The sequence below is a fragment of the Haliaeetus albicilla genome, chromosome 24 (genome assembly GCF_947461875.1).
Source record: "Haliaeetus albicilla chromosome 24, bHalAlb1.1, whole genome shotgun sequence".
Classification (NCBI taxonomy): domain Eukaryota; kingdom Metazoa; phylum Chordata; class Aves; order Accipitriformes; family Accipitridae; genus Haliaeetus; species Haliaeetus albicilla.
The window spans coordinates 18325268-18351815 of record NC_091506.1 but is presented as its reverse complement, the minus strand read 5'-3'; the positions used below and the strand labels follow the sequence as shown (position 1 = coordinate 18351815).

The 26548-nt window shown below is 39.8% G+C and overlaps 1 protein-coding gene across 2 annotated transcripts in view; it reads left to right on the top strand.

The window, feature by feature from the left end:
• SFMBT1 (Scm like with four mbt domains 1) overlaps positions 1 to 26315 on the top strand; it is an 85037-nt gene extending 58722 nt beyond the window's left edge. For both annotated transcript variants that reach the window (XM_069812459.1, XM_069812460.1), the window contains exons 7-21: positions 879 to 976; positions 2093 to 2194; positions 4548 to 4698; positions 6545 to 6627; positions 8550 to 8676; positions 9379 to 9492; positions 10911 to 10953; positions 12220 to 12284; positions 13756 to 13895; positions 15769 to 15878; positions 17635 to 17810; positions 18587 to 18765; positions 18956 to 19201; positions 19723 to 19851; positions 20751 to 26315. In XM_069812459.1, coding sequence (XP_069668560.1) covers positions 879 to 976; positions 2093 to 2194; positions 4548 to 4698; positions 6545 to 6627; positions 8550 to 8676; positions 9379 to 9492; positions 10911 to 10953; positions 12220 to 12284; positions 13756 to 13895; positions 15769 to 15878; positions 17635 to 17810; positions 18587 to 18765; positions 18956 to 19201; positions 19723 to 19851; positions 20751 to 20891 — 1904 coding nt within the window. In that variant the 3' untranslated portion in view covers positions 20892 to 26315. The remainder of the gene's footprint in view (positions 1 to 878; positions 977 to 2092; positions 2195 to 4547; positions 4699 to 6544; positions 6628 to 8549; positions 8677 to 9378; positions 9493 to 10910; positions 10954 to 12219; positions 12285 to 13755; positions 13896 to 15768; positions 15879 to 17634; positions 17811 to 18586; positions 18766 to 18955; positions 19202 to 19722; positions 19852 to 20750) is intronic.
• Positions 26316 to 26548: the final 233 nt, after the last annotated feature.

Below are 26548 nucleotides of genomic sequence, written 5' to 3'. Positions count from 1 at the left end.
ACTGGAAAATGTTGAGCGTTTACACTAAAGCCTTTCTGCAAAGGCAGGTGTACATCTAAGGTTCTGGCACAGTCTGTGCTATTAGTTGCAGAAGTGCAGTTTGTTTAGAACAGTTGGTTTTGTTGTGTTTTTTTTAATGTTTTCCGCTTACTGCAACAAGAAATTGTGCTGAGGAAACCAAACCAATTTCTGTTGAAATGACTGAGCATACTGCCTTTTCTAGTGCTTGACCAATCTCTGCTGAAATCACAGTTGTGAAAAGGGAGACACCAAATTGCTTATAGAAACTAGATGGGTGGATTCCACAGCACTATTTGAGTGAATAATGTCTTTTAAAAATATTAGTCAGCTACTGGATTTCTTTCCTTTTTATGTCTACATAAGACCTTTGATATACTCACAGGGATCCTTTGTGCGCAATGGCACTAGTACAAGTAGTTCCTCTTCTATCAGAGGTGTATGATCTGCAATTACAGATGCTAAAAGAGTAACTTAGCAGCTGGGACAGAGTTGTGGAACATTTCTTGAACTTTCTGCTTGCTTAAGCATAAAACAAGCTAGCATTATCCAGCTGGGGATTTGTTTTCTGGTTATACGTTTCTCCAGAAGTTTTCCTCTGTGTTGATGTGATCTGTTTTCTCAGGAAAAACTAGACTAGGCAGCATATGGGTGATACAGTGTTGCTTGACTGAAGTCACTTTTTGTAACACATCCAAATGTTGAAGAAAACAATTTTTAAGAAGGAAAGTATTTGCACAGATAGGAATTTAGCGGTTGGAGGAGCACAAATCAAACATTTGGCTTTATTGCTGTGTGTTCTGAAGGAAAAGAAGAAGGAAGAATGACTTCATTCACTGTTTTCCTTTTTTTAACTCAAGCCATTAGGTCCTTGAAGAGTGAAGCAGATTGGCAAGAGATCCTCAAGAAGGTGAAAGTGGAGGAAGAGGAGTCATCAGTTCCTACAGATCTCTTTAAAGTAAAGGCACAATATGTGTAGTTTAATGCTGTGGATGATGTAATGAAAATGCTATATTCCTAAGAAGTGATTCAGGGAAGTCAGTCATTGTTGCTCAAAATCCTTTCACTGTTTTGTTTTCTTTGCATTTTTGGGTGTTTTTAAAATTTTTTTCCTTCTCCCTCTAGTTTAAAAAAGTAAGAATAATAAAAAACAATCATACTATTATAGAATTCTTCTAAGTTAGACAACACACCCATAACAATTATGTGAGCCATTAGTTGCCATACTGGGAAAAAGCCCTGGTTCTGATGCTTTATAATGGCATCTCTGGTTGTTCACCAGCTGGTCTTGTGAATTACTGTCCTTCTAGAGGAGTTCAGGGTTACTACAGTCTCTATAATTGTGTGAGTACATTGAAAAGCTTAATGTATGTAACATCTAATCTGTAACCTGATATAGTTACACATGGTATGTAGGATGTCCTGTTATATACTGAGTGTTAGTAAAAGTTACTAATACATCTGAATTTAAATATATATGAATTGAAATTAAAAAAAATCTTGACACGTTTTGAGAAGTAAATTTAGTCGTTCAAGTTCTTAGTTTATTTTTCTCAGCTTCATTTGGACCCTTAAGCAGAATGGAAGAGGAGGTGCTGTTGCTCTTGAATTTGTTGGGTCGTATACAGAGCAGGATATATATAATTCTGGAGCAGGAGCCCTGTTTTGCAGGTTTTTGTTAGGGTGAAAATGGAGACTTCTGTAGTTCTACTACAGCTACTATTGTTCTACTACTACTATTGTAGCTCATGATGAGTGCTAAAGGTTAGGGGAAAAAAAACATTTCTATTGACTTACCAGACCACCCTGTAGTGTGAAATCTTGCTTCTATGTGGAGAATGTCAGAGGAGGAAGTCTTGGGGACTCAATTTCTTAAAACTCATAGAAAACTGTCAGTCTCAGACAGCATAGTTGGCCTTTTTCTTCATTATAGAGAGGTTGCTGGGAATCTGACAAGTTCATTTCTTAGAATGAACCAATAAAAACTCAAGTTATCCTCTTCAGTTGAATTATGTAAGGTACATCTTTTTTTGATGGAGAAAGGCAGGTAATCACACTGATACATATTTTTCAGGATAAACCTGTGATTGGAGTGCATTCATTCTCTGAAGGCATGAAGTTAGAAGCTGTGGACCCAATGGCTCCTTTTGTAATCTCTCCCGCTACAGTTCTCAAGGTACCAGCGTTCTTTAACTTGTCCTGCTAAGATTCAATTCTATTGCTACTTCTATTCTTAAATGCTCAGGAAATTCTTGTTAACAGATTATCTTAAAACCTTGAACTAGTTTTCACATTAAGTATTTTGTATGTCTCTCTTAGAGGACAGGTTGCTGTGAAAAAGAATCTTAACTGCTTATGGTGAAGCCATTGGATTTGAATGGAGGGGAAAAGTTCCATGAGGATACAAGCTCAAAAGATCAAATGGCTAAAATTGTCAAACCCAGATTTTTAAAATTAGATATAATCCCTTATAATCTGAGTATCCACCTGAAGATAGATTTGGGTTTTTTTTTGCAAAGGTTATGTCATTATTATGTACAAGCTCTGACATTTAGGTGGCCTGATTTTCAAACAAGGGCCCACACATAGGTTTAAAAGTTGAAATGAAAACTCTCCAACATAAGCAGGTTTTGAGCAACTTCTGTCTTCTGGTGTTAGTAAGCAGGTGAAAGGTTCTCAAGAGACCTGCTTTGATGTAGTAAACCAAAGTCTTGCTGTACAACATAAAACCAGGACGTATTTTAAAATCTTTTTTTGTGTATTTTCCAGGAACTGTTGCTGTTTCTTTAGGACAGATAGTCTCTCAATATAGTATCTTACATTTTGGTGGTCTCTCTTTTAAAGTCTTAACATACTGTGGTGGGTTAACCCTGGCTGGACGCCAGGTGCCCACCAAAGCCATTCTATCACTCCCCCCACCTCAGCTGGACACGGGAGAGAAAATATAACAAAGGGCTCGTGGATCAAGATAAGGACAGGGAGAGATCACTCAACAGTTACCGTCCCGGGCAAAACAGACTCAACTTGGGGAAAATGAACTTAATTTATTGCCAATCAACCAGAGCAGGGTAATGACAAATAAAACCAAATCTCAAAACACCTTCCCCCCACCGATCCGTTCTTCCTGGGCACAGCTTCACTCCCGAATTCTCTACCTATCCCCGCAGCGGCACAGGAGGATGGGGAATGGGGGTTACGGTCGGTTCATCACACGTTGTCTCTGCCGCTCCTTTCTCTTCAGGGGCAGGACTCCTCACACTCTTCCCCTGCTCCAGCATGGGGTCCCTCCTGCGGGAGACAGTCCTCCATGAACTTCTGCAACGTGGGTCCTTCCCACGGGCTGCAGTTCTTCACAAACTGCTCCAGCGTGGGTCCCTTCCACGGTGTGCAGTCCCTCAGGAGCACACTGCTCCAGCGTGGGTCCCCCACGGGGTCACAAGTCCTGCCAGAAAATCTGCTCCAACGTGGGCTCCTCTCTCTACAGATCCACAGGTCCTGGCAGGAGCCTGCTCCAGCGTGGGCTTCCCATGGGGTCACAGCCTCCTTTGGGCATCCACCTGCTCTGGCGTGGGGTCCTCCACAGGCTGCAGGTGGAGATCTGCTCCACCGTGGACCTCCCTGGGCTGCAGGGGCACAGCCTGCCTCACCATGGTCTTCCCCACGGGCTGCAGGGGAATCTCTGCTCCGGCGCCTGGAGCATCTCCTCCCCTCCTTCTGCACTTACCTGGGGGTCTGCAGGGTTGTTTCTCTCACATGTTCTCACTCCTCTCTCCAGCTGCCATTTCTGTGCGCCCTGCAACTTTTTTTCCTTCTTAAATATGTTATCCCAGAGGTGCTACCACTATCGCTGATTGGCTCGGCCTTGGCCGGTGGCGGGTCCATCTTAGAGCCGGCTGGTATTGGTTCTGTCGGACATTGGGGAAGCTTCCAGCAGCTTCTCACAGAAGCCATCCCTGTAACCCCCTCACTACCAAAACCTTGCCACACAAACCCAATACACATAGAGTTTCTTCAAATAAGACGCTCGCTTAGTACTAAAAGGTGCAACCAGTTCCAATCAAAGCAAAATCATTTACTTTTCTTGACATTTTCATGTACTGCTCCTAGTTACTTCAGGTTTTGCTTGTGACAGTCCATCCCCGGACACAGTTCAGCCTTGTTGAAATAAGCAGTTATTACACAATCGTAGTAAGACCACACTCTTAATTTCTCTGCATTTTTTTCATAAGAAAATTTCATATAGCACTTGATCAACTTATTTTTGAAGTGTTCATACATTACCTTTTATTATTATTATTAATAATTTTTGTTAAATTTCCAGATAATGCAGAGGAGTCTGCTGGTTTATGAATCCATAAATTCTCTTTTAATTCTTTTTTTTTTTTTTTTTAACCCTCACAGTATTTCAAGGTAAAGGGTTCTCATTGTGCAGTGTTGCTGTTTAATAGTTATCAAAATGGGGGAGAGGGAGCAGTAGATCAGTATGTGCTACTTACAAGACCACATGGTTCTCTTTTGGCTAACTACAGGTATACAACGAAAAATATTTCATGATACAAATTGATGACTTGAGACCAGACAGTACAACCAGCCAGTCTTACATTTGTCACGTCAACAGTGCTGGTATTTTCCCTGTGCAGTGGAGTCTGAAGAACGGCTTGCATCTCAGTCCCCCACCAGGTATGTTTGTGCAAGCTTGTCATGCTCGCTCTTCTTTGAACGAAGTAGATTGCCAATCCCCAGAGCGCTATGTTTAGGACAACGCTTTTGCAAAAGAATTACATGTAGTAACACAAGCAAAGAACAAGAAAGACCAAATTCTGAGAAACAGGAGCTTTGAGTTAGTGAAACTGAAGTTTCCTGGGTACGTGCCTGGATTTGAGAAGATGACAGTGGCTGGGGATGCTGGTCATGCATCAAATCCTGAACACTTGAACGAATGGAGTATGTGTTCCAGGGCTGATGGCAATGGTGATTTCAGCATTAATTAACATGATATCAGAAGCCTATAGTCTTTGCATTGGATTTTTGCTTCTGGTCAGAATGGAACACTGTTATCCAACATTTTATAATATTTTTAGAATATCTTATATAACTTAACAAGTTAATGAAGTATTTTTTTTCCAAGGACCTATCAGGCAAGGTAGCAGATTGCTGAAACATTGCTTCAGGACATAAGGGAATAGGGAAGTGATCCTCAGCTACTGAAATATTTATTCATTTTCTCAAAATGGAAATGTCAATGGTATTGTAAAACGAGGAATACAGTACTCTTATTCACCACCACAGAATTCTGAATGTTTTGTTTTAGCTGCTGGTGACATCAGAGGAGCAAAAACCATAGGTTGGTTGTCTCTTGCCTTTCCTTGGGTAAGGTACAAAAAGTGGCTTTGCTTGACCTAGCATTACCTAGAATTTTGCAGGTGAAAGATAAAATCTCACTTTCTAGGCATGTGACTGGAACTGACAAAGATTTTAAGCTTCTCTCCTCATAGTCCCCCTGGAAATGGTGGGCATTCTGAATTGTGTGAGGTCCCAAGAGCCCTACTGGCACTGATAAAACTGAGAAAAATAAATAGGTCCTTCTGTGGTTAGGCCCTGTCTGAGTGGTAGTTGAACTAAATGTTTTTTGATTGTCACGTCAATCCTACATTCTTAGTCTAGGTTTAAAATTGTGTTTGATTTCTTAAACCCTTGTCACAGGCATCCCTTGCAGGGGAGTGCTTCCAAGTTAGTACCGGAATAACCGCTGCAGTTGTCTCCTTGCTAATATACTGCCAGCCTCAAACTATCATGGCAGCACACTTCTGCACCCAGTTCCCTCCAGTTACTTGGTTTTTATTAGATCACAGGGAAGTGAAGTATTTCCTCCAAGAAGAATTTAGTTTGTCTTTTCCTTGGAAATATGCTCTGTCTCCTGATGGACTCCTTGTTAAGACTCTTCCCTTCAAACATGTATGCAGATTTACAGCTGTTAGCAAACTTGATGAGCCTCTTAGGACATCTAACTGCTCTCTTAATGACTTAGTATTTAATGTGTTTTTGTGAGAGTAATATGTTGGTATTGTGCACTTTTTGAGTGTTCTAATTTAAAAAAAAATTGTCAGAGCTGACATGACATCGATGAAGTAATCTTGCAGAAACTTCTCCTGAATTACATCTGTGCCCTGTGAAAAGGGTGCAAATGCTTCCCCGTGTCTCGATTGCTGCCCTTGTCTGCTTAGCAGGTGTACTTTATTCACACTTCAGGTTGCTCTCTGTGAAGTCACTTTTAGTTTGACGCCATTTCAAGTCAAAAATGGGAGTCAAGGTGTGGCAATGCCCAAAGCCCTTCTGCAATGAAAATAAAGAGGGTGTCTCAAATATGTGAGAACCATGCTGCGGGCTGACCTCAGATGGCTCAGTGAAGCCCTAGTCAGCTGACAAACTTGAGTGACCCAAACAGATTTCAGTGATCTGTATGTCATGTCAGTTTGAAATGAGTCTCATGCTGTTAAACCAACCCCTTTGCTTTTTCTTCACCTAGGTTATCCTGGGCAGGACTTCGATTGGGCAGACTACCTCAAACAATGTGGTGCTGAGGCGGCTCCCCAGAGCTGCTTCCCTTTGGTAAGGTTCTCTTGCAGAAAAATCTCTCTTCTGTTGTGTGAATGACACTCTTGATTCCAGGAAGAACCTTTTGCATGTTTTTTACTTAAATTACCTTTTCAAGTAGAATAGAATAGTTCAGTTGGAAGGGACCTAAAACGATTACCTAGTCCAACTGCCTGACCTCTTCAGGGCTTACCAAAAGTTAAAGCATATTATTAAGGGCTTTGTCCAAATGCCTCTTAAACACTGACAGGGATGGGGCATCGACCACCTCTCTAGGAAGCCTGTTACAGTGTTTGACCACCGTCTCAGTAAAGAAATGCTTCCTAATGTCCAGTCTAAACCTCCCCTGGCACAGCTTTGAACCATTCCCACCATTCCTATCACTAGACACCAGGGAGAAGAGATCAGCACCTCTCTCTCCACTTCCCCTCCTCAAGAAGCTGTAGAGAGCAATAAGGTCGCCCCTCAGCCTCCTTTTCTCCAAACTAGATAAAGCCAAAGTCCTTAGCCGCTCCTCATAGCACATTCCTTCCAGCCCCTTCAACAGCTTTGTTGCCCTCCTCTGGATGCATGTGAGTACCTTAACACCTTACCTGTGATAACCGAGGAAACAAAAGAGTTAAGAGAGTACAAATGTATGTGAACTGAAGTAGGTGTATGCCAGTTTCCTAGATAAGGAAGTGGTGGACCAAATGCTTCAGTTGTGATAAAGCAGATTGAAAATAAATGATTGTTTTGTGAAATTGAGATGTGTGAGAGTCTGTGGAATAGTCATAAAACAGCATCAATCCCTGACACTCCTGTAATGGTGGAAACAGGGCCTTTTAATAGACCTTATCTTCATTTACTTAGTGTACTCTTTCAATCTTCCTTCCTTTCAGCTTGAAAAATTCATTCCATTGTATTAATCAATACCAAGTCATCTTAAATTAGTACCAAATAATCATTTTACATTAATCAGTGCCTGAAGTACTTGCTAGATTTTGGGCTTTTGTTGGTTCAGTGACAGTATTGCTGTCTTCCAAAGCACAATACCTTGTCAAGCAGAAAAGGGTACTATTAACACCTGCCTTCCAATTCCATTTACAACACTTGGGCTATTGCAGTGCTTAGGGGAAGAAATTAAAATGAATAATTACCATTTTTTGAAGAGGGTGTTGCTGGCTATGAATTCTTGTTGCCCTTGTTCTGTCTTGTAAGCTGTGGCATCTTAGAACAGGTCATTGAATTTATTATCCCTTTTCTGAGAAGAGTTAATCACTATAGGCTAGTTCCAGAATTCATAATGTATTGATCCTGTACTTACGTTGCAGAGTGGTTCTGGGAGGAAGAGTCCTCTGGCTGTTACTTCTTATCTTTAATTCAGGAGCTTCAGAGCTGGATAAATATCCATTCTTACTTTTTAGGATTTTTTTTATAAATGTGGACTAAATTGGTGAATAAAGTAAAATCCTACTTATCCAAAAAATGTAAAATGAAAAGAAAGCTTCCTTTGCTGTCTGCCAGAACTCATTTGCATGAGGCAGGAATGTTATTTGCATACGTAAAGTGGATTTCCAAGCTAACATAATAGAATAAGAGAGCCTGGTCAGACTATTTGTCAGACTTATCACTTAGGTAGCAAGCAGCAGAGAATTCCTGGTTGCTTAGAATGCACTCAATCCTTTCAGTAAGTCTCAGCATCTTTTTGAGTACAAACATGTTCTTTTCTAGGTCTGTCTATAGAACCTTTTTTAACTTAAATTCTGTGTAGTTCGTAATATATCTTACTTGTATTCAATGTGCTAATTATCTGAAATCTTCTCTGACTGCGTGACTATCTTTCTATGTTACTCAAATACTGAGACTTTTGTGTGTCGCTCCTGTTCGTGGCTATTCATATCATCTACTGGATATACAGGTGGTATTTTACTGAAGTATTCTGTCTTTTTTCCTAGTTAACTTCTGACCACGGATTTAAAGAGAACATGAAACTTGAGGCTGTGAACCCAGTTGATCCTGAAGAAGTTTGCATTGCTACAGTCACCAAGTTGAAAGATTCCTACCTCTGGCTTCAGCTGGAGGGTAAGCCTGATGTGGAAGAGGAGAGTAGCACTTGCATTGATTTTTCTGTAGTACCATCATCAAACCTGAAGAGCATCTGGAGCAAACTCACTGCTTGCTGAATATGGGCAGCAAATCACCATTTCCTCAATGAAAACACAGCAAAAAACCCATTTGCATTGTCTGTTTCCCAATTAGCTTTGCATGGCAGTGCTTATTTAAACTAGGCAAAAATGGCATTTGTGCCTTGCAGCGTGTCAGTGCTAGGCTAGTGCACTGTGTGAAGTGCTGATCAGTGTCTTTTAGAAAGCAAGGGCCTTGTACCATTTTTACAAATGAGTGACTTGTGTTCTGAGCAAGCTTTGGACCTCGGAAGAAAACCTTTAAAGAGGTTCTTCATTAAGATAGAATAGGCCTATGTCAGCCGTTCTCCATTATAATCCCATTTCTTGATTGGAAGTAACATCAGCATGCACTTACTATGCACTGTGCGTCTCTGCTAAACTGTGGGTGGCAAATTCCTATCTCCAGCCTTTAGGAGGACGCAAAGGAGGTCAGGAAAGAATCTGATCAATAAAAGGGGATGAATAAACAATTGATATTGTGTTCCAGATACACCATAAGTAAAAGCAGCTTCACTGGCAAACATATAGCAAGCATTAACCAAATGAGGTTTTTTATTTTTATGAGTTGTTTCAATTTTTGCTTCCCTAAACTGAACAGGCTCCAAGAAGCCCGTCCCTGACTGTATAGTGAGCGTGGAATCCATGAATATATTTCCAGTGGGTTGGTGTGAGACGAATGGATATCAGCTCAGACCTCCTCGCAAAGCAATAGGTATCAGTTCTGTTCTATTTGCAGTGGTTAGCTGGGTTGACAGAGATGGCAAGACCTTCAAGAGTAGGCTACTGCAGAATTATTGCTGGCATCACTGATTTTGGAAACGTTCACCATGTACAGAGAATCCATGCCTTGTGCAACTGTTCCCCTGGCTGTTAGGTCCAGTTGGAATCCATACAACTCCAAAACAGGCAGTGTTGGCTTGAGACCCTTGCATGCTGTACGAGCATGTGGAAACGATCCATTAGTCACAATAAAGAAATGATATCTGTGTGTATGCACACACACCCATGCTATGTATATACTTTTGTCTGAGCTGTTCCTGCCATGTATCTGAACCTGATACTGATTTTACACTTGCACTTGTGCAAGTAAAATTAATGCCATAACAAAACAGTGTTGAGTGTGTATACATTTTGGAGTTGAAATAAAGGGGACTGGCTTTCTAAATGGGCCAGATGGTTATGATCCCTTAATGACAAAATGTTGAAAAGTAAATCCTACCTGTTTTAACTACACTAGTAAGTAGCATAAGATAGTGTCTTCTCTCAACTGGTTAGTGAGCTCTGTTTATTAAAGTTTAATGGGAGTTGGAGAAACTGAAGAACTTTCTGAATGTTTATTAAGTAAGATTGGGATGAGCTGTCATGTACTGGAAGTCAATGCAAGAGAAACTTACCTGAGACATGTCTGCACTGCCAATGACAGAGGAGGAAGTGTGAGCAACCTAATTAGAGAAAAGATGCTTTAAAAAAAAATCCAGAAATTTGTTGGGGACAAAGCCTGAAATTGCTGAAGAGGCACATGTTGCATTGCCTTATTTAATATCATTACCTGATTGTGAAAGCCAGAATTAGCAGGTGGACCTATCATCTAGTTGACTTTCTTAGTTGCAACAGTGTTTTCCTCCATAGCAGTTGGCTTAAGTCGTATATGTTTCTAACCAGCTGATTTCATTCCATTTCAAAGTTAAACAGTGTTGAAGTTTCTTGTGCCAGTAAAGTGGAGAGTTAGGCCTATGAACCTAACCTTTGGTTAGGCTTTCAGCACCTTTGGGTGCTGAAAAGGAAAGCATATCATTCCTTTTTGGCTGGTATTACAGGCAGTTTAGGGCCTATGATGCAAAGAAAGATGCACAAAAGGTGAGATTTCCTAGAAGATTGGGGATATGCATGCCTGATTTAATGAATTTTTAGTGAAAGTTGAAGTAAACCTTTTGGGTTACATCAAATTACATGGGCCAGTATGTCTCTAGTGCAGACAGGTCAGCTATCTAACATTGTGCTGACTTTGAACATAGATTCTTTTTGGTGTATAACTTAGAAGAAATGAGTCTAGTATATATATTGTACTAGAAGTTTCATTTGTACGCCTCCCATACTTTGCTGTTCATATTTTCTTCTTCTTCCTTTCAGTAAACAAGCAGAAAAAAATTGCAGTAGTTCAACCAGAGAAACAGTAAGTAACAGGTTTTTTGCTTTTATTTTTTGTTGATTTTTTTTTCTATTTGGTAAATCATGTTTTCTTAGTGGAGATTTAGCTTTACAGAAGTGCTATACTGAAGGTTGAGAGATTCCACAATCCATTTGTCTTAATGCTGGTAGTTCCTGTTGATGTTGAAAAAGACTTCTTGCACTGCTTTAGTGGGAGATAGAAATAATGGAATTTGTTTTTTAACAGAGTTAGTGCAACTCAGCTGAATTATTGAATAGGTCAAGTCATTGACGTTCTGGGGTTGAAATTGTTGATCTTTCATTTTTAAAAGATTGCATTATCTGTGAGTATTGGAGTGCATTTAAGAAAAATTAGCCTGATCTTAAGCCTGTGTTTGTAAGTTTGTGCTTGAGCCTTTTTTTTTTTTAATGGTGATGAATAGGGAAAATTACTGGATTCCTTTTTGGTTGTATTCCCTTCTCAAATAATACAGTTTCTGTAATCTAAACATGCTTAGAAAATGTGGCTGCCTTAAAATGTGGCTGTGATTTTGCACAGCTGATCAGAAAATCTGGCTTTACTGAGAGTCATTTAGTAGATGAACTGCTAACAGTTCCTTCCCAGATTAAATTTGGCCCAGACTAGTCAAAAAGGAGAGTTCTACTAATACCTACAATTTGTCTATAAACTTTGTGTCATGCACATGAAATTCCTTTGCGTGAGCCTGCTCAAAAATGCTCAGTAGAATGCCTGACAGTTGGTTTTATTGACTCTTCCAGCTTTACAAACACCAGATCTGTCAGTAGTCCTGCCAATGTTTTCATTGCTCCTAAAATACTGAGCAGACTGTTCTTCCTTGTTTTATAATTGGAATTCTTACCAGAGTACTTGAATCACTTTGGTTGTATTTTGTTTAAAATCCATCTTTTTCAAAATGCCTCAGATAAGACTGTGCACTGCCTTGTGCCATGAAATGTGAAATGAATTTAAAAGGAGGCAGAAGATGTCAACTATTGTCAGTAGCTTTGTGTGGTGTGTTTATCACCATGGTAGCCCATATACTTCAAGCAAGGAAGGATTGCTGCTAGCTGTAGGAGTACAGTAGTCCTTTCCAAATTGAATTTGATAGTCTTTGTATGTTATTGTTGTGAAACAGGGGAGGTATAAAAAGCAGATTAATAAGGCTGGACCTGGAGAAAAAAAAGAATTTTAATGGTTGGGTTTTAGTAACTGAGAGGTGACTATCCTTACCATCTGTCCTTTTTCCCAATCTTACTCTTTTCATTTCAGAATTTTGTCTTCAAGGACAGTTCATGATGGACTAAAGAACCAGGAACTGAACTCTTCTGACTCAGGTATTGATCAGAGAGGGCAGGCTAACAAAGACAAAATCCTGTAACAGTTTAGCTGCCTCATTGTTCAGCTGCTCAACACTCTTCTCTTAGGGAAGAGGAGGAAAGTGTTTGAAGATTTTCATTCCTTGATGATTTGTTGAACTTCAAAAAAGAATGAAATAAACAAAAACATACAATTACTTGTGTCCTGCAATTGTTATGTGCATTAAACCTGGAAATTAGATTTTCACACCAGAATGTCCCCCCTGCCCCCAGCAGAAGATTTGTGGAGTGAAATGTGTAGTGTGACCTATGCAGATGATTTTTTTATTGTCACCTGTTATGTTTAATAATGTTGGGAGAAGCATAAGAGGCGCACTGCATCTGTGCTTTTGAGTTGTTAGATTCTAGCTTTGGGAAGCAGGTTTGTCTGGTTTTTATGATAACTTCATCATGATAAACAAAAGCAATTCAAACAGTAAACTGCTTTGTATGCCAGATGGCGAAATCTAATAATTTTCTAAACTGTTGCAAGAATGAATATGATGAATAAGTACATCTGCTGGTGAAGCAGTCATACAGATCTATCTGTTTGGCAACAAAATGCCTCTTCCGCTGTTTTCTGTACAGTGAAATGCACATCTGAAACTGCACCAAATGCAAGCTTTATAGAAATGATTCGTGCTTGTTTAGCATTTTAATTAGCTTTTAATAGAGTCAGTGTAAATTTGACTTCATTTATTTATCTGCCAGTTACCAACTACTGAATTTAAGATCTTTAAGTGTTAGTGTCGCTCAGTCACGAAAAACTACAACACTGCTAGGGTAAAACAATTTTGTATTTATACGTAAGTATCCTGCAATACATATTATACATAACTTTAATTTTGAGCAGCGTTGAACTGTTTAATAGATTTAGAAAACTTGATGTCACTCATCAAAGGTCACTTCATCAGTTGCTGCATCTTTTGTTTGCTGATAGAGGGAAAAGAGTCTGAAAATGCAAAGCAATGTGATACTGCAGTTTAGGATAAACAGTGGAGAATAACTTTGCCAGCTTCTCTGGTGGCAGAAGTTTGGGGGAGACATAATTACTTGACTGTGAAATTTATCAGGAATTGCTATGTAGGAAGTCCTTCTGCTACCAGAAAGTTGGGATTGTCATCATCTTGCCTGTTTGCACTGGTGTAATACCATGAAGCATCAGACTAGCCAGGAAGAATTGTTTCTTTTCTGATAAATGACCAACTTTATTTCCTGTAGTTTGACAATTTGCAAGCATGTGTATGAAGTACGAAAAATATTTGGGCAACATCAAATAGCTAATGGTGTCATTGTAAACGTGACACTGAAGCTACCCCAAATTCATGTCATTCAAGACTTTTTCCTGTCCTTTTTCACAAGCAAACAAAATATTATATATTGCAAGAAGTCATTCTTTGCTGGGGAGGTTGTAGCATGTGATTTAAATCTTTGCTTTCTCATTTCTCAGTGGTAATTAATGGAAAGTACTGCTGCCCAAAGATCTACTTCAACCACCGGTGCTTCTCAGGGCCTTACCTTAACAAAGGCAGGATTGCAGAACTTCCTCAGTCTGTGGGACCTGGGAACTGTGTTCTTGTTCTGAAAGAGGTGAGGTGGTCATACACAGTGGACTTGCATATAGCAGTGTATCATAAATGCTAGAGTGTCTCTCTAGTTATAGATGGGTAATTAATAAATTTAAGCTGATAATGAGTAAAGAGGGGGTTTTGCATAAAATTGAGTATAAATCATGGACTGTTTTATGAATGGCTGGAAAGAGTAAAAGCCTCTCATTTATCTGAGTTACAGTCAGCCTTCTACTGCTAAACTTTATTTTAGGTTAAAACAGAGTAACCTGTAATTACCACAATCAAGGGAGTTAGTATCTTTTTATAGCTGTAATAAATGCTTCCATTTTAATTAACAGAATTTAGCTTCAGATAATCCCAAAATTCCTTTACAGTTTGCACTGTTTATGTTAAAACAGAGGAAATACAGATTTTCTTAGTAGAAATGGCAAACTATTTTCGGTAATTGGAAAATTAAAAGAATTCTGTGTTTTATAAGTTGGATATGATTCACAAAGATCAGATGAAGTTGTGGTTTTGCTTTCTAACGTAACTGAGGGAGGGGAAGAAGGAGAAAAAGAGCCATTCTTTAATGCCAAAGAGCCTCTTTTCCAGAAGGTGTTTCACAGCAAATTTGCAGATACTTTAATGCAATAATTATTTTTCTGAAATCTCCAAAAAGGTCATGGGATGGTTGTCATCTGACCTGAGAGGGTGAAAGTTTCCCAAGGCATAACTATGTGTGCACACTTGAGCTCTCATGAAACAATCACTTTAAATGCAGGAATTGATTCAACGTCTCTGGAATTTTTACCTTCCCTATCACATAACATAACTGGGAGAGACCTTAAGAAAGACTTTCCAGCAGACATGCTGTAAAAGAAGAGTCCGGTGGACAAGAGTCAAGCTGATTATTGAAAAAGTTCTGGGTTTGCATGCAGAAAAGTACTCTGTCCTTTCTGCAAGTTTCAGTACTCTGATGTAAGCACTCCAAAAGAGCAAGTGTGAAATTCTGTGGCAGCTTCGTTTAACTTCCTTCACTGCCTGAAAGCAGAAAGTCTGCACAAATCCTGCTGATGTACAGATGCTGAGTGTTGCTAAAAGTTCAACTAATATGCTTGGTTGCATTCATTTCAATTATGACTCTTGCTCAGTGTATGAATCCTAGAGTGAGTTTGGTACTTGCATTATATTTAATACTCTTCTTTTGAACCGTGGACTTCTGGACTGCTGCATTAGTAGGAATGAAGCTGCAAGTTTGGTTATGTCAAGGTTCTGATGCACCCAATTTGGGAATGATTTGGAATAAGCACATACTGAACATAAGAAATACAGTTTGAATGCTATTTTGTGCTATCCCCCACTAATTTCAGGTTATTCACAACATTGAGTTATTTTACAGCACCAGAGAAATTCTCATTTTATTATAGTACAGGCCTTATCATGAAAGCAAAACAGAGGAGAGCTTAAGATTCTGAAGTATGATTTTGTAACAAGTAGTGGGTTGGCAGGCAGCAAAATCCTGCAGTATTTTTTGGCACATCTTCACATGTCAAACAATCTCTAAGATAATCACTTAGATTTACCCAAGGTTATACAAGTTTTGTGGTATTCAGCCCCAGGGTTTAATTTAGTGATGTGTAATTCAAGGGCAATGACTTGGAAATTGCTAAATACACTTGTGACTCTACAGACAAATTCTGAAGGTTTGGCAAGGCCCAAAGTGTCGACTTCTCTCGGTTTTCATTTTGGCAGTATCAGGAGGTATCTGTAATCCTGCTGTGAATGAATGCTTTGATGCTAGATAATTTGGATTAATAGAAGTAATTTCCTATTCTACCCTGGCACTTTAAAACAGATCTATTGTACAAGTAACTTAAACGTGTTCTCTCCTCTTCCCTCCCTCACTGTAGGTTCTCACTTTATTGATCAATGCAGCGTACAAACCTAGCCGTGTCCTGCGAGAACTGCAGTTGGATGAAGAGGCTGCATGGCATGGGCATGGAGAGACTCTAAAAGCCAAGTAAATTCTTGTCCTGTTCTCCCCTCTTAGTTGATCCCAATAGCAATGTTCTCTGCAGTCTATGCTTTAACTTCTCACATTTCAGAGAAGGAAAAATTGATTATAGCATATCAAGATGCTGACAGCCATTAAAATTCCACATCTTTATAAATTTCTTTACGAATTTCTGGTGAAGTGCATCTGATTTTAATGCTCCTTAATATTCCAGGAGTGCTCTGCTACTGGTGCTACCGGCACATAAGCAGCTAGTGGTCAAATAAGAATGGTGTGATACTGGTACAACATAGCATATACAGTGGCAGGCCTGCAGGTGAGGTTTAAGATAATTTAATTCACCTGAAGATAATTGTCAGTATTTTAAAGCAGAAGCACATACTGCTTAGGAAGCTTGTCAGACTTCCATGGCATTTCCACACAAACTTCTCAGTGGAAGAAGATTCCTCTGAAATTAAGTTATAGCAGTGCTCTGAAATGGCCTGGCATGGAAGTCTTTCTACAACAGCCTAACCTAAAGCACTCCCTAGTTTTTCTGCTGAGCTTTTTGGGTTGTAGCTTCTTTGCAAGATTATTCTGTGGCTAGGAAAAAAAGCATTGATCATATTTGCATATATTTGATAAATCCAGATATTCCTTTATAGTGTAGCGATGGTCGTGTAATTAGGTCACTGTGTTTGCATACTAGAGATTAGATTTTTCCCACTGTGCCATAGCACACTTTCCTACATAGTTCTGAACATGTCAGTAATTCTTTTGTTGGATCAGTTTCGTGTGTAAAAGGACATCTTTCCATGTATTGGAGGATTGCTCTGGGTTTGAACAATAGGAAGATCCTATGAAAGGTTAATGTAAATAGAAGATGTAGCTGAAGAATAGAGGGGAAAAAAAATTGTTTTGGTTTCACTGAAGTTGCTGTGTGCTTTCTTTTGTCACAGTAGTGACACTAGGGATATCTGGGCTATGATGATATAGCTCTTTTTTCCAATGCATTGACTAGATACTTGCAGGCCTGAGACATCCCTAATAGATATCAGCACGTGCCAGTAGCTGTGCTGGAAGAACAAAGCAGAAATGATGAATGACTCTGGCAGATACTTCACAGTGCGGCTCTGTCAGTGTTATGGCAAGGCTGACAAACAAAAAGAAATCTTTTCTTAATTTACATCAAACAGGACCAATATGTGGAGTCATGGCAAGTGACTGTCCTGACGAATTGTACAGCAGTTAGATGAAAGCTGATGGGAAATGTGACAGTAGTTCGTTTGTTTGCCGTAGTATGTGCATGGAATGGCTCACTAAAAGCTGTCTGCTGTTACCTTTATTAGCTGAACTAGTGCACTCTGTCTTGGTTTTGGGAACCAGCTCTTGGTTTTAGGGACCAGCTGTCCACATCACAGCGGACACTTCTGCAGTCCCATAAAAACAAAGAAAGAACAAACCATCTGTGAACAAAGAAAACAAAACATGTAAACTCTGGGATATTCCTCTCAGATGATATTTTATAGTTGCTGGCAGGGCAGTGTTGCTGTGTTTGGTACTGCAGGAATCTCTCTGGTGCTGGCTTTTTTTCTTTGCTTGGGGATCCGTCATAAGAGATGGGACTACCTGTTTCCTGGACTTGTCAGTCCATGAAGTTCCTCATTGCTCAGATTTTCCCTCGGTTTGATCTGAAAGCAGCATTCTTGTACACCTCTCAATGAAGTACTTTTATCCTGGTAATTAGAGCATTCCTGAATTACGACCATATTTTCAATGCTAGGTACAAAGGGAAGAGCTACCGTGCAACTGTGGAAGTTGTGAGGACGGCAGATCGGGTGGCAGATTTCTGTAGAAAAACATGCATCAAGCTGGAATGTTGTCCAAACCTCTTCGGCCCTCAGATGGTGCTGGATAAGTGTTCAGAGAACTGCTCTGTCCTGACAAAGACTAAATACAGTGAGTAGGTCGCTGATATCAAACCGAGGTGGGACTTGGGGTGTTATATTTTGGTTTCTTCTGGCTTTGGCTTCAGAAGGAATCCAAAATACATTGCTTTGCTTACGTAAGGAGCAGCTCAAGCCCTACATACACAGGCCTACAAAATACCCATGTGCCAGGATGTAGGGGAGAAAAAATTAATTCTATATTAAGTGGTACAACCATGGCTTAACTTTTTGTTGTGTGCTTAAAGCTCTATCTTTTTAAGACAACTTTTGGGACAAGAACTGACTCCAGTATTGTAATTTAAGTGGCATTGTAATTGCTTTTACCCATTCATTGTGGAACAAAATAAAACACCTTCAAGCTCCTTTCTTAGCTTTTAGTTTCTTTAGGGTTTTAGGGTTTTTTTAAACTAACTTTAATCATTTGACACTGCGAGAACAAAGTGCATTGAGGCCATGTTTAAAAACTACAAAACATCACAAAAAGCGCCATTAAATTGGACCCAGTCTGTGGCTGATGATTTTTGTATAAAATCTGATAATTTGGGGCTTCTCAAAGATAAAGGAAGTAAATCTTTAAAGGGCAAATAAAATTGATTAGTAACTCTTCTTCCTTAAAGCAAATTGAAGAGGAAAATACAGTCATACTCATTTTGAAGTTTTGCAGAATTGGGATTTCTATTGGGAAATGTCCTTCTACTGATTTTTCCAGTCCTGACGATGGACAAACATAACTAGTGACATTGAAGGTGCATTTCAACATGATGCTCCTTTCTTCTGTCCTGGTAGCACACTATTATGGAAAGCGGAAAAACAAGCGGATAGGTAGGCCTCCGGGTGGCCACAGTAACCTGGAAGTAGCCATGAAGAAACCAAATAAAAGACGGAAGAGACGAAAACATTTTTTTGTTCATAAGAAAAAACGTTCTTCTACTTCAGTGGATAACACTCCAGCTGGATCTCCCCAGGTATGAGACTGGCAACAACTTTAATAGATACGGTATGTGATCTTTGACCAGCTTCATTTGAAACAACAAAGTGTTTGTTCCTTGTAACCTCAGGTTACAGCTGACAAATGGGTGGCAATTGTAGCTTTTGTCCTAAACTACCATTTTCTTATTTCATCTTCTTCCCTCCCTGCCCCCCCCACCTCTACAGGGCAGTGGAGGAGAAGAGGAGGATGATCAGGATGAGGTAGATGAAGAATCTCTGACTGAGGATAGTACCTCAGAGCACCAAGACGAATTGCTTGAAGAATCAGAGGTATCAGAGAAGAAATCACTGTCATCCTCTCCTACACAGAGTGAACTGTCTCATTCCCTGGCTCAGGACCGAGACAAACGGAAGAGGAAGCTTAGGACCTTTTCCTTTTCTGATGATGAAAATAAACCTCCTTCACCAAAGGTAACTTTGAATGTAGATTTCTGTTCTAGCTTGCTCACTGTTGGGCAAGCATGAATATCTTGGGAGCATTAATCATCATAAATGTGTTCTCATAAAATACTCTATTAACCCATAAAGAGCATTGTGAAGACACTACAGCATGATTAAAAATCATTATTTTTATTACAGTCATATTACAGGACTGTAATAAAGACTAAACAGAAAGCTGTAGATAGAATGGTGAGGTTTCCATTTCCCAGCTGTTAGCACTCCTCTTGGTTCAACAGGAGCAGTGATGTGGTTGTCGACCAAATCCTGGTTTTAGATCCCTGCTTACTGGCTCTTAACGGTATTATAGCCTCCACCCTCAGCACAATGCTGTTCTGCACATCTCTGCTAACCAAGAAACCTCTACAATTTGAGCTCTCATCAGAGCTGTATTTGGCAGCTGAATATTGGAGTGTGGGGGAGTAGAGGGGGGTGTAGGTCCATTGCGTATGTAATATTTTGGGAATTCTTTTTGTGCTGGGTGGCTTGTCTAGGACATAAAGATGGAAGTTGCTGAAAAGCTGCAGCTGGACAGTAACCCTCTGGAATGGAGTGTGGCTGACGTTGTACGATTCCTCAAATCCACTGACTGTGCACCACTGGCGAGAATTTTCCTTGATCAGGTATCATTTTCTGTCTGTTAAAATGTTGAATCTGTCACTTTTCTTCTTATCCTCTAATGAATCACAAAAAGAAGCTAGTTTAAATTTATAATAGGGTTGTGAGAAAACAAATGCACGTGTAACATCCTGCAGTTTGGGAGAGGAGAGTAAAGGGAATGACCAGAATTTTTCAAGTTTCTTAGTACTCGGTGGAGGACGTTTTGGTCTGTGGGGCATCCAAATCCCTAAACTATAGGGAATGCCTACAACCAAGCACCATGAAGGCAGGAGCCTGTTTTCTAGGAGACAGATTTTTGCAACTTGTGTTGACTTTTCCAAATGTTAAGTATTTTCTGTTTTGCAGGCTAACTGCAGGTATCACAGTGTTGTACAGCTGTAAAACAAGTGAACGTTTTTGTGTTAAAGTATGACGACTAAAGTACAAACATGAGTCAAGTTAACATCGTACATGCATCTTGGTTAAAATTTTCCATTAAAAAAAATCCATAGAAACATTGTCTATCAAAACTGTATCAATACTAGAACTAATGATGAGTATGGTTTGTGGTAGATGTTCCAGAAAATGTACTTTTCCCTGTAGAACCTCTGTTTCTATAGAAAGATGCAGAGGTTAGGTAAAATGACTTTCTGCATTAAATTTCCTTGGTTTCTATTGTTAGGTTGATTTTTTACAATAGCTTCTCATGAGATTCTGTCCCTTAGCCAGTGAATTTGAGCTGACATTTTAAGAAAGGAGTTAACTTGTTGTGAGAAAGAGAGATTTTTAAGCTGCCTGGAATAGTATGAAAGAAACATCTAGTTCACAAATGGTCATGAATTTGCAATTACAGCAAGCCAAAGCTGAAGGAGCAGGGAAAATAAAAATGCAAAGTCACTATGGAGTTTTTGTCTTCTGACAGGAAATCGATGGCCAGGCGCTGCTGCTGCTGACCCTGCCCACTGTTCAGGAGTGTATGGACTTGAAGCTCGGGCCAGCTATTAAACTTTGCCATCACATTGAGAGGGTCAAACTTGCCTTCTACCAGCAGTTTGCTAACTGAGGAGCAGCCCAGTTGAAGCGGACCTTTGAAGCACAGCTACAAAAACATGCTCCTTTCTCTCTAGCAAGGAAAGCCAAATGAAGTTAAGCTGAGGCCCTGGTGACCTAAGAGCATCTGTCAGCCTCAGTTTTTCACTTTGACAAAAGGAAGACAACATCTGGAGCAAAATGCCAATGCAAACATAGGGGCTACTCTACCAGCTGCCAGCTCGGGAACACAATAGTCTCTTGCTCTATGGTTCCCTTTTTTTAATGTATTTTTTAATGATTACAGAAAAGTCTCCTCTGGTGGGAAATGACATTTCAGTAGTTCTGTTGGCACGGAACTTTAAAAGGAGAAACAGATCCTGTTTACGTTAGCATGTAGGCTGCCAGAAATAACCTTTCTCTGTTACTGATGATTCACAGAATCCCCTTCCCTCCCTGTGGACGAACACTTGCTTTACCACAGCACTGGCTTTGGAATGTGCTCTTTGCACATTCGTGTGTTAATGTTGAGTTTTTTAATGAATTTGTTCATTGTTAGGACAACAACATGGCCACAGGGTTCTGAATGTACAGTATAGCAAGAGTGTGGTTCCTTTGGGGGTTTTTTTTGTTTAGTTTGTTTGTTTGTTTCGTTGTTGGGTTTTTGTTTTGTTTTGTTTTTACTACCTCTGTAGCCTGAACAGTAGAAGTGATGAACTAAAAAGGGAGGGAACTACTTCTGGACAAATTGTCTGTAGCTGCACAGCAGTCTCTCTTCTGTAGGCATGTCAGGAGTACAAACCAAGATCAGCATACAGAGCTTCTCTTCCAAAGCTTTAGCTGAAACCTGTGTAGGCTTTACCTGGATGTTACCTTTTTCCCAGATGTCAGAAAACTTAATTATTTTGCACTTCTCTTACAGACGGGCTGTAGGAAATAAGGAAGGAAAGAGAAAGTGCCTCTGCATTTTCTATATTTTCATTGTCAGATAACTTTTTTTTTTTTTAACTGTGTGACGTTATTTCCTTTTTCTTATAGCAAACAATTGGGCCATGTACACAGAGCCTGTCAGCAGACTTTTGCTTTGCTACCTGAACATCTTTTATAGAGAATACACTAAGGAAACTGCGATCAATAGAGGACTGCAACTTAGCTCTGCCAGTGTTTGCATACTGGAAACTATCTTACGAGCATGACTTTGTATTTTTAACTATTCCAGCTGCTCAGGATCAGACTTGATGAAAATGTGGGGGGTTGGGAAGGGGGGTTGTGTGCTTTTTTTAGAGAAAAGGAAAAGGACCAGAGGGACATCTAGTTCCATCAGTAGACCCACAGTACGATGAACTGCTGGTTTTAATTTCCAGGATAATAAAACCCAATCAGCCACTTGCCATAGACCTGTGCTTTACACTTTAAGTAACAGGGCTTACATTACTTTCCATTAAAGTTGTGGGGAAACTTGCATCGGGCTCAAGATCTGCATCAAATAAGCATTAGGTTTCAGATAGCTTGCATTCATTCACTCCGCCTGTTCTCAGAGTATTTGAAGGAGCACAGGCAGGAACTTTATGTGTACAGCCCTGGTCCTTTACCTCCTATTCAAATACATTTTTGCAGAAAGCCCCTGGCATACTAAGGCATTTGAGGTAGGAAGGTGCTCACTGCAGGAGTTTGTTTAGGAAAGATGCATTTGCTGGTTTCCGATAAACACTGGTCACTCTGGTCAAATGGATTGATTCAACCATCCCTTAGGCCTAATGTGATTGGTTATTCTGATGCCGTGAGCTGTAGGATTCAGCAAGGAGGTAGTCTGTAAACTAAGAGCTGAGTTTGCACAGTCTGTATCTGCCACATAGGTGTTAAGGGGGAGCTACCTCCAATGAAGACTGTTTAGAGTAAGCAAAGCTAAGTAACGGGGGTTTATTTCTTTTGCCACTTAGAATAACTGCCTAGTGAAGGCAGAACTATTTACAGAAGTGCTAAAATCAGATAATTTTTTTTCCATTCCAGAATCAAAATGTAAATGTCAGACAGACTGTTTACTAGCTGAATATTCTTGAGGGAGAAAGGGCAGTGTGTAGCTAGGACAATTTTTTCTCCCAAGTTGTAAGCAGAGTCTGAAAACATAATTAAATTGAAATCAAAGTGCCCCATCTTCTTCCTCACACCAGATCTGTGGCCAATAAATGGATGGTTCAGCTCTTCATATTGTGCATAGGTCATCTGCCTGTACTCCATTCCCTTAGGACAAGCTCAGTGATAAGCCATTAGGCCTGAAAACATTTTTGAAAGAAACACTGTTGCTTTGCTGTCAGCACCTTGTCTTGAGAAATGTGACCAGCAGAGAACTTCTGGGCTGGAAGATGATGCTTTTGGATCATATTTGTCATTCTTTAGGGTTTCCAGAATTCTATTGCACTGATGCCCAGCAGAATTGACCTGCATAGCCAAGAGACGTTGCTTCCGTCTTTCTCTATGGACAGATAGATGTCTTTTTAAGTAGTTGTTAGGAGAGAACAGAGCTTAAAGGGTAATTTAGTGAACCTGTTAACATGGTGCCTAGGGTTTTAAATACAAATGTCATACTTCTTTTTCTCAGTAAATAAAGCAGTCAGCAGTTTCAGAGGTTAGTGGGATACTTACTGGTCACCTTTGACATGTTTTATAGGCTGGATTTTTCTGCCTTGTTTTGGGAGGCACTGACAGTCTGGTCCCAATGGGATCTATTTTTGTTGAGATTTTCAAAAGGGATGTTTTCATTATTTGTGAAATGTTTTTATGCTGCACACGGGTACTGTACACTCTGTTTCCTGGAAAAAATGCACTCTGTTTTATTGCTGGATTTAAAAGGGATAATTGGGGCTTTATCTTGATGGATGGGGTTTCTACTTGACTCTGTTTCAAGTTCCTCTTTCTCTATGCGTGGCGGATGGCACAACTGCACTTATATTTGTTCATCTTACTCCAACATGACTTGAAATCAGCTCACGCACTGCTTTAGTTGTTCTGTTTCTTCAAAACTGGATTTTGGGTAGCTGATGGCTGAATCTTGACTTTGGGTGATACTGATGTTTCACCAGCAGGAGTTGCTGGGACTGCAGTAATTCAGGCTTCAGGGATTTGTGCTGTCCTCTACCACATCATTCACCATAAGATACGACAAAGCTGGAGTCCAGGAGAAAGGCAGTGATGTGTTGCAAATGTCTTCACTACAAAAAAATGAGCCCTCCATTGGGCCTCGTGTACTGTTTATGTGGAGGGTAAAAGGAGATTACCCTTGGCTGACCTGTTGAGGGTTTGTATTCTTGCTTGTCTTATTTTTGTATGCATTGTACAGTCTTGGTTTTGCACATCATAGCTTTAGAAACCTGGTGGTGCCTCCATATGGCACTTGTACTGTGCTAAGCTTAGCCTTGTTAAGCAGAAAGATTTTGTTGAATTACTATAGGGTGCTTTCTGCATCAACACAAGGATTCCATAATAGAGAATATTTGACCTCCAGAAACATCATGGGAGGTTAATGTGGTAGAATTATCCCCCAAAGCGTGAGCAGCTTGCAGTCCATCCTAAACTGAAAGCAGTCCTTCCAGAAGAGGAGAGGTACAGCACTGATCCTGGTGAATGAAGACTACTTTTTTCTAATGCTAAACATTTCTGAAAGTTGCTCTTTGAGGAATGAAATAAAAGGCAGATTCATTTGTGTGTTGTATAGAACTCCAGGAGTGTTTGCAGTCTCTCCTGGGATTAATGGAAACAGTACATACAGCGTTCGGGAGTGGTCGTTAAGATTACTTTCTCTTGTCCCAACTTTCAGCAGTATTTTGTTGTTGCTTTAGGATTTGCTAATGTTTATTCTTGCTTCCAATGATGCTTTAAAGGAGGGAAGGCGTATTTAGCTGCTAGGTCCACAGAAGTGTAAATATATTTACAGTTGATTGGACTGAGCACTCCATTCTTCTGTATAAAGTACAAAGACTTGGTACATTGTGAGCAAAAGGCAAAGTGGCTTGAGAGATTTTTGAATGTAATGGAACAGGCTTCAAAACTATCGAGCTCAAATTGGAGACTGCATGCCTTTGGACCAAATCTATTGTTAGAGGAGAAGTTACTAGATGAAGTAGCCTTACCAGAAAGCCAAAAATACAATTATCCTATACAAAGCTACTCCTTAACCAGTTCTGTCACATAGTGGCAGACTCGGTACTGCCTACTGTGAGCTCAAATTACCTAAAAGTAACTAAGCACAAAGATACAGGCTCTGTCAGGAGACTTCAGATGTTGGCTGAAGGCTCCATTTTAAAGGGATTGTGTGCTGAACCCTTCTTCAGAGTGCTGCCGACCTTCCCCAAACATGCATGTAGCCTTGTTTTCAAAGGCAGCCTTTTGGGTGAAGGATTAGAATGGGACTTGGGAACACCAGTTACAACAAGCCTCTTTTATTGTTATGTGTTTTTTCTAAAAAAAAAAATTTAAAAATAATCTGTATGAAATATAGCAAAAATGAGTTAAGGTTAGTGACACTTTGTCTCCACGGTCATTTCTAGCTTCCTCAACATCGCATCTGTTGTTCTGAAATGCACCAGACATATAAATGGACTTTTTGATGAGAAGACAAAGTTACTCTGTTAGGTGCAAAGCCAGCAGTGTTTGGCTCAGCTTTAAGCCATGGAAGCGAGCAGGTCTTGCGCTGCCAAAATTCAGAGGCAGTAGGTCTAGCTGACTTAGCACAAGCATGGGCACAGAGCCTGTGGAAGTCCTCTAGCCTTGCACAGTTCAAGAGGAACAGGCCTTCTGCTTGAGACACGGGGACGGCTCGCTCAAGTTGCGTGAATGAACAATGAGGTCTGGGCACAAATGAATTCTTGCCCACTCTGAAAGTTGTTGAGCACCAGTTTCCAAGGAACCTCGTGGAAAAAAAAATTCTGGAGGTGTCATGTTTCTCCTCTCCTCCTTCATTTCTTTTTTTTTTTTTTTTTTAATTTCTGTTTAAAATAAATTTTAAATAATCTTTGTAGACAATCAGGTCTTCTAGGAGACTTTACCCTAAAGGGTACCTGCTCTCCACCTGTGGGCCTCTTTCTTATACTAACTCATTGGAACTGATGCACTTTTCCTGTATTTTGCCTTTTTTAATTAGCTGCTTGTTCTTAAACAAAGATTTAAAAGCATATTGTGTTGTGTCCCTTCTGCTTGTTGTTTTATCTTTCTTTAACTTTTAAATATATATATATGCAGTGAGACTGAAGTACTACATGGAAGAGAAACATGCACAAGAAAATATGCCTATTAAGTCCCACCATTGTTTGAGCAGGTGTAACAATTTAATCAGAGGATTTTTTAAAAAAATATTTTGGATGGATATTTTGCTTGTTTTGTCTGTAAATAGTGTACATAAGTTTGTGGTATATGACAGTTTTAAGTGGTTGTAAGAAAATTAAAAAAGATACTTAAACTGTTACTGATGGCTTTGTTATTAATATAAACGCGGCTGCTTACTGTGAGCAATTTTCCATCTTACAAAAGCGTGGGGGAAACTGTGTAACATGTTCCATTACTTGCATAAAAGGTAAATGCAGACCACGTAAATACCACTTGCACGGGCTTTGTGTTAAGAGCTTGATTGGGTTGTGTACAATTCCCTCAAATGCAGGAGTCCTATTTATCTAAGCCTTCTTCTAAGGTAACAGATTT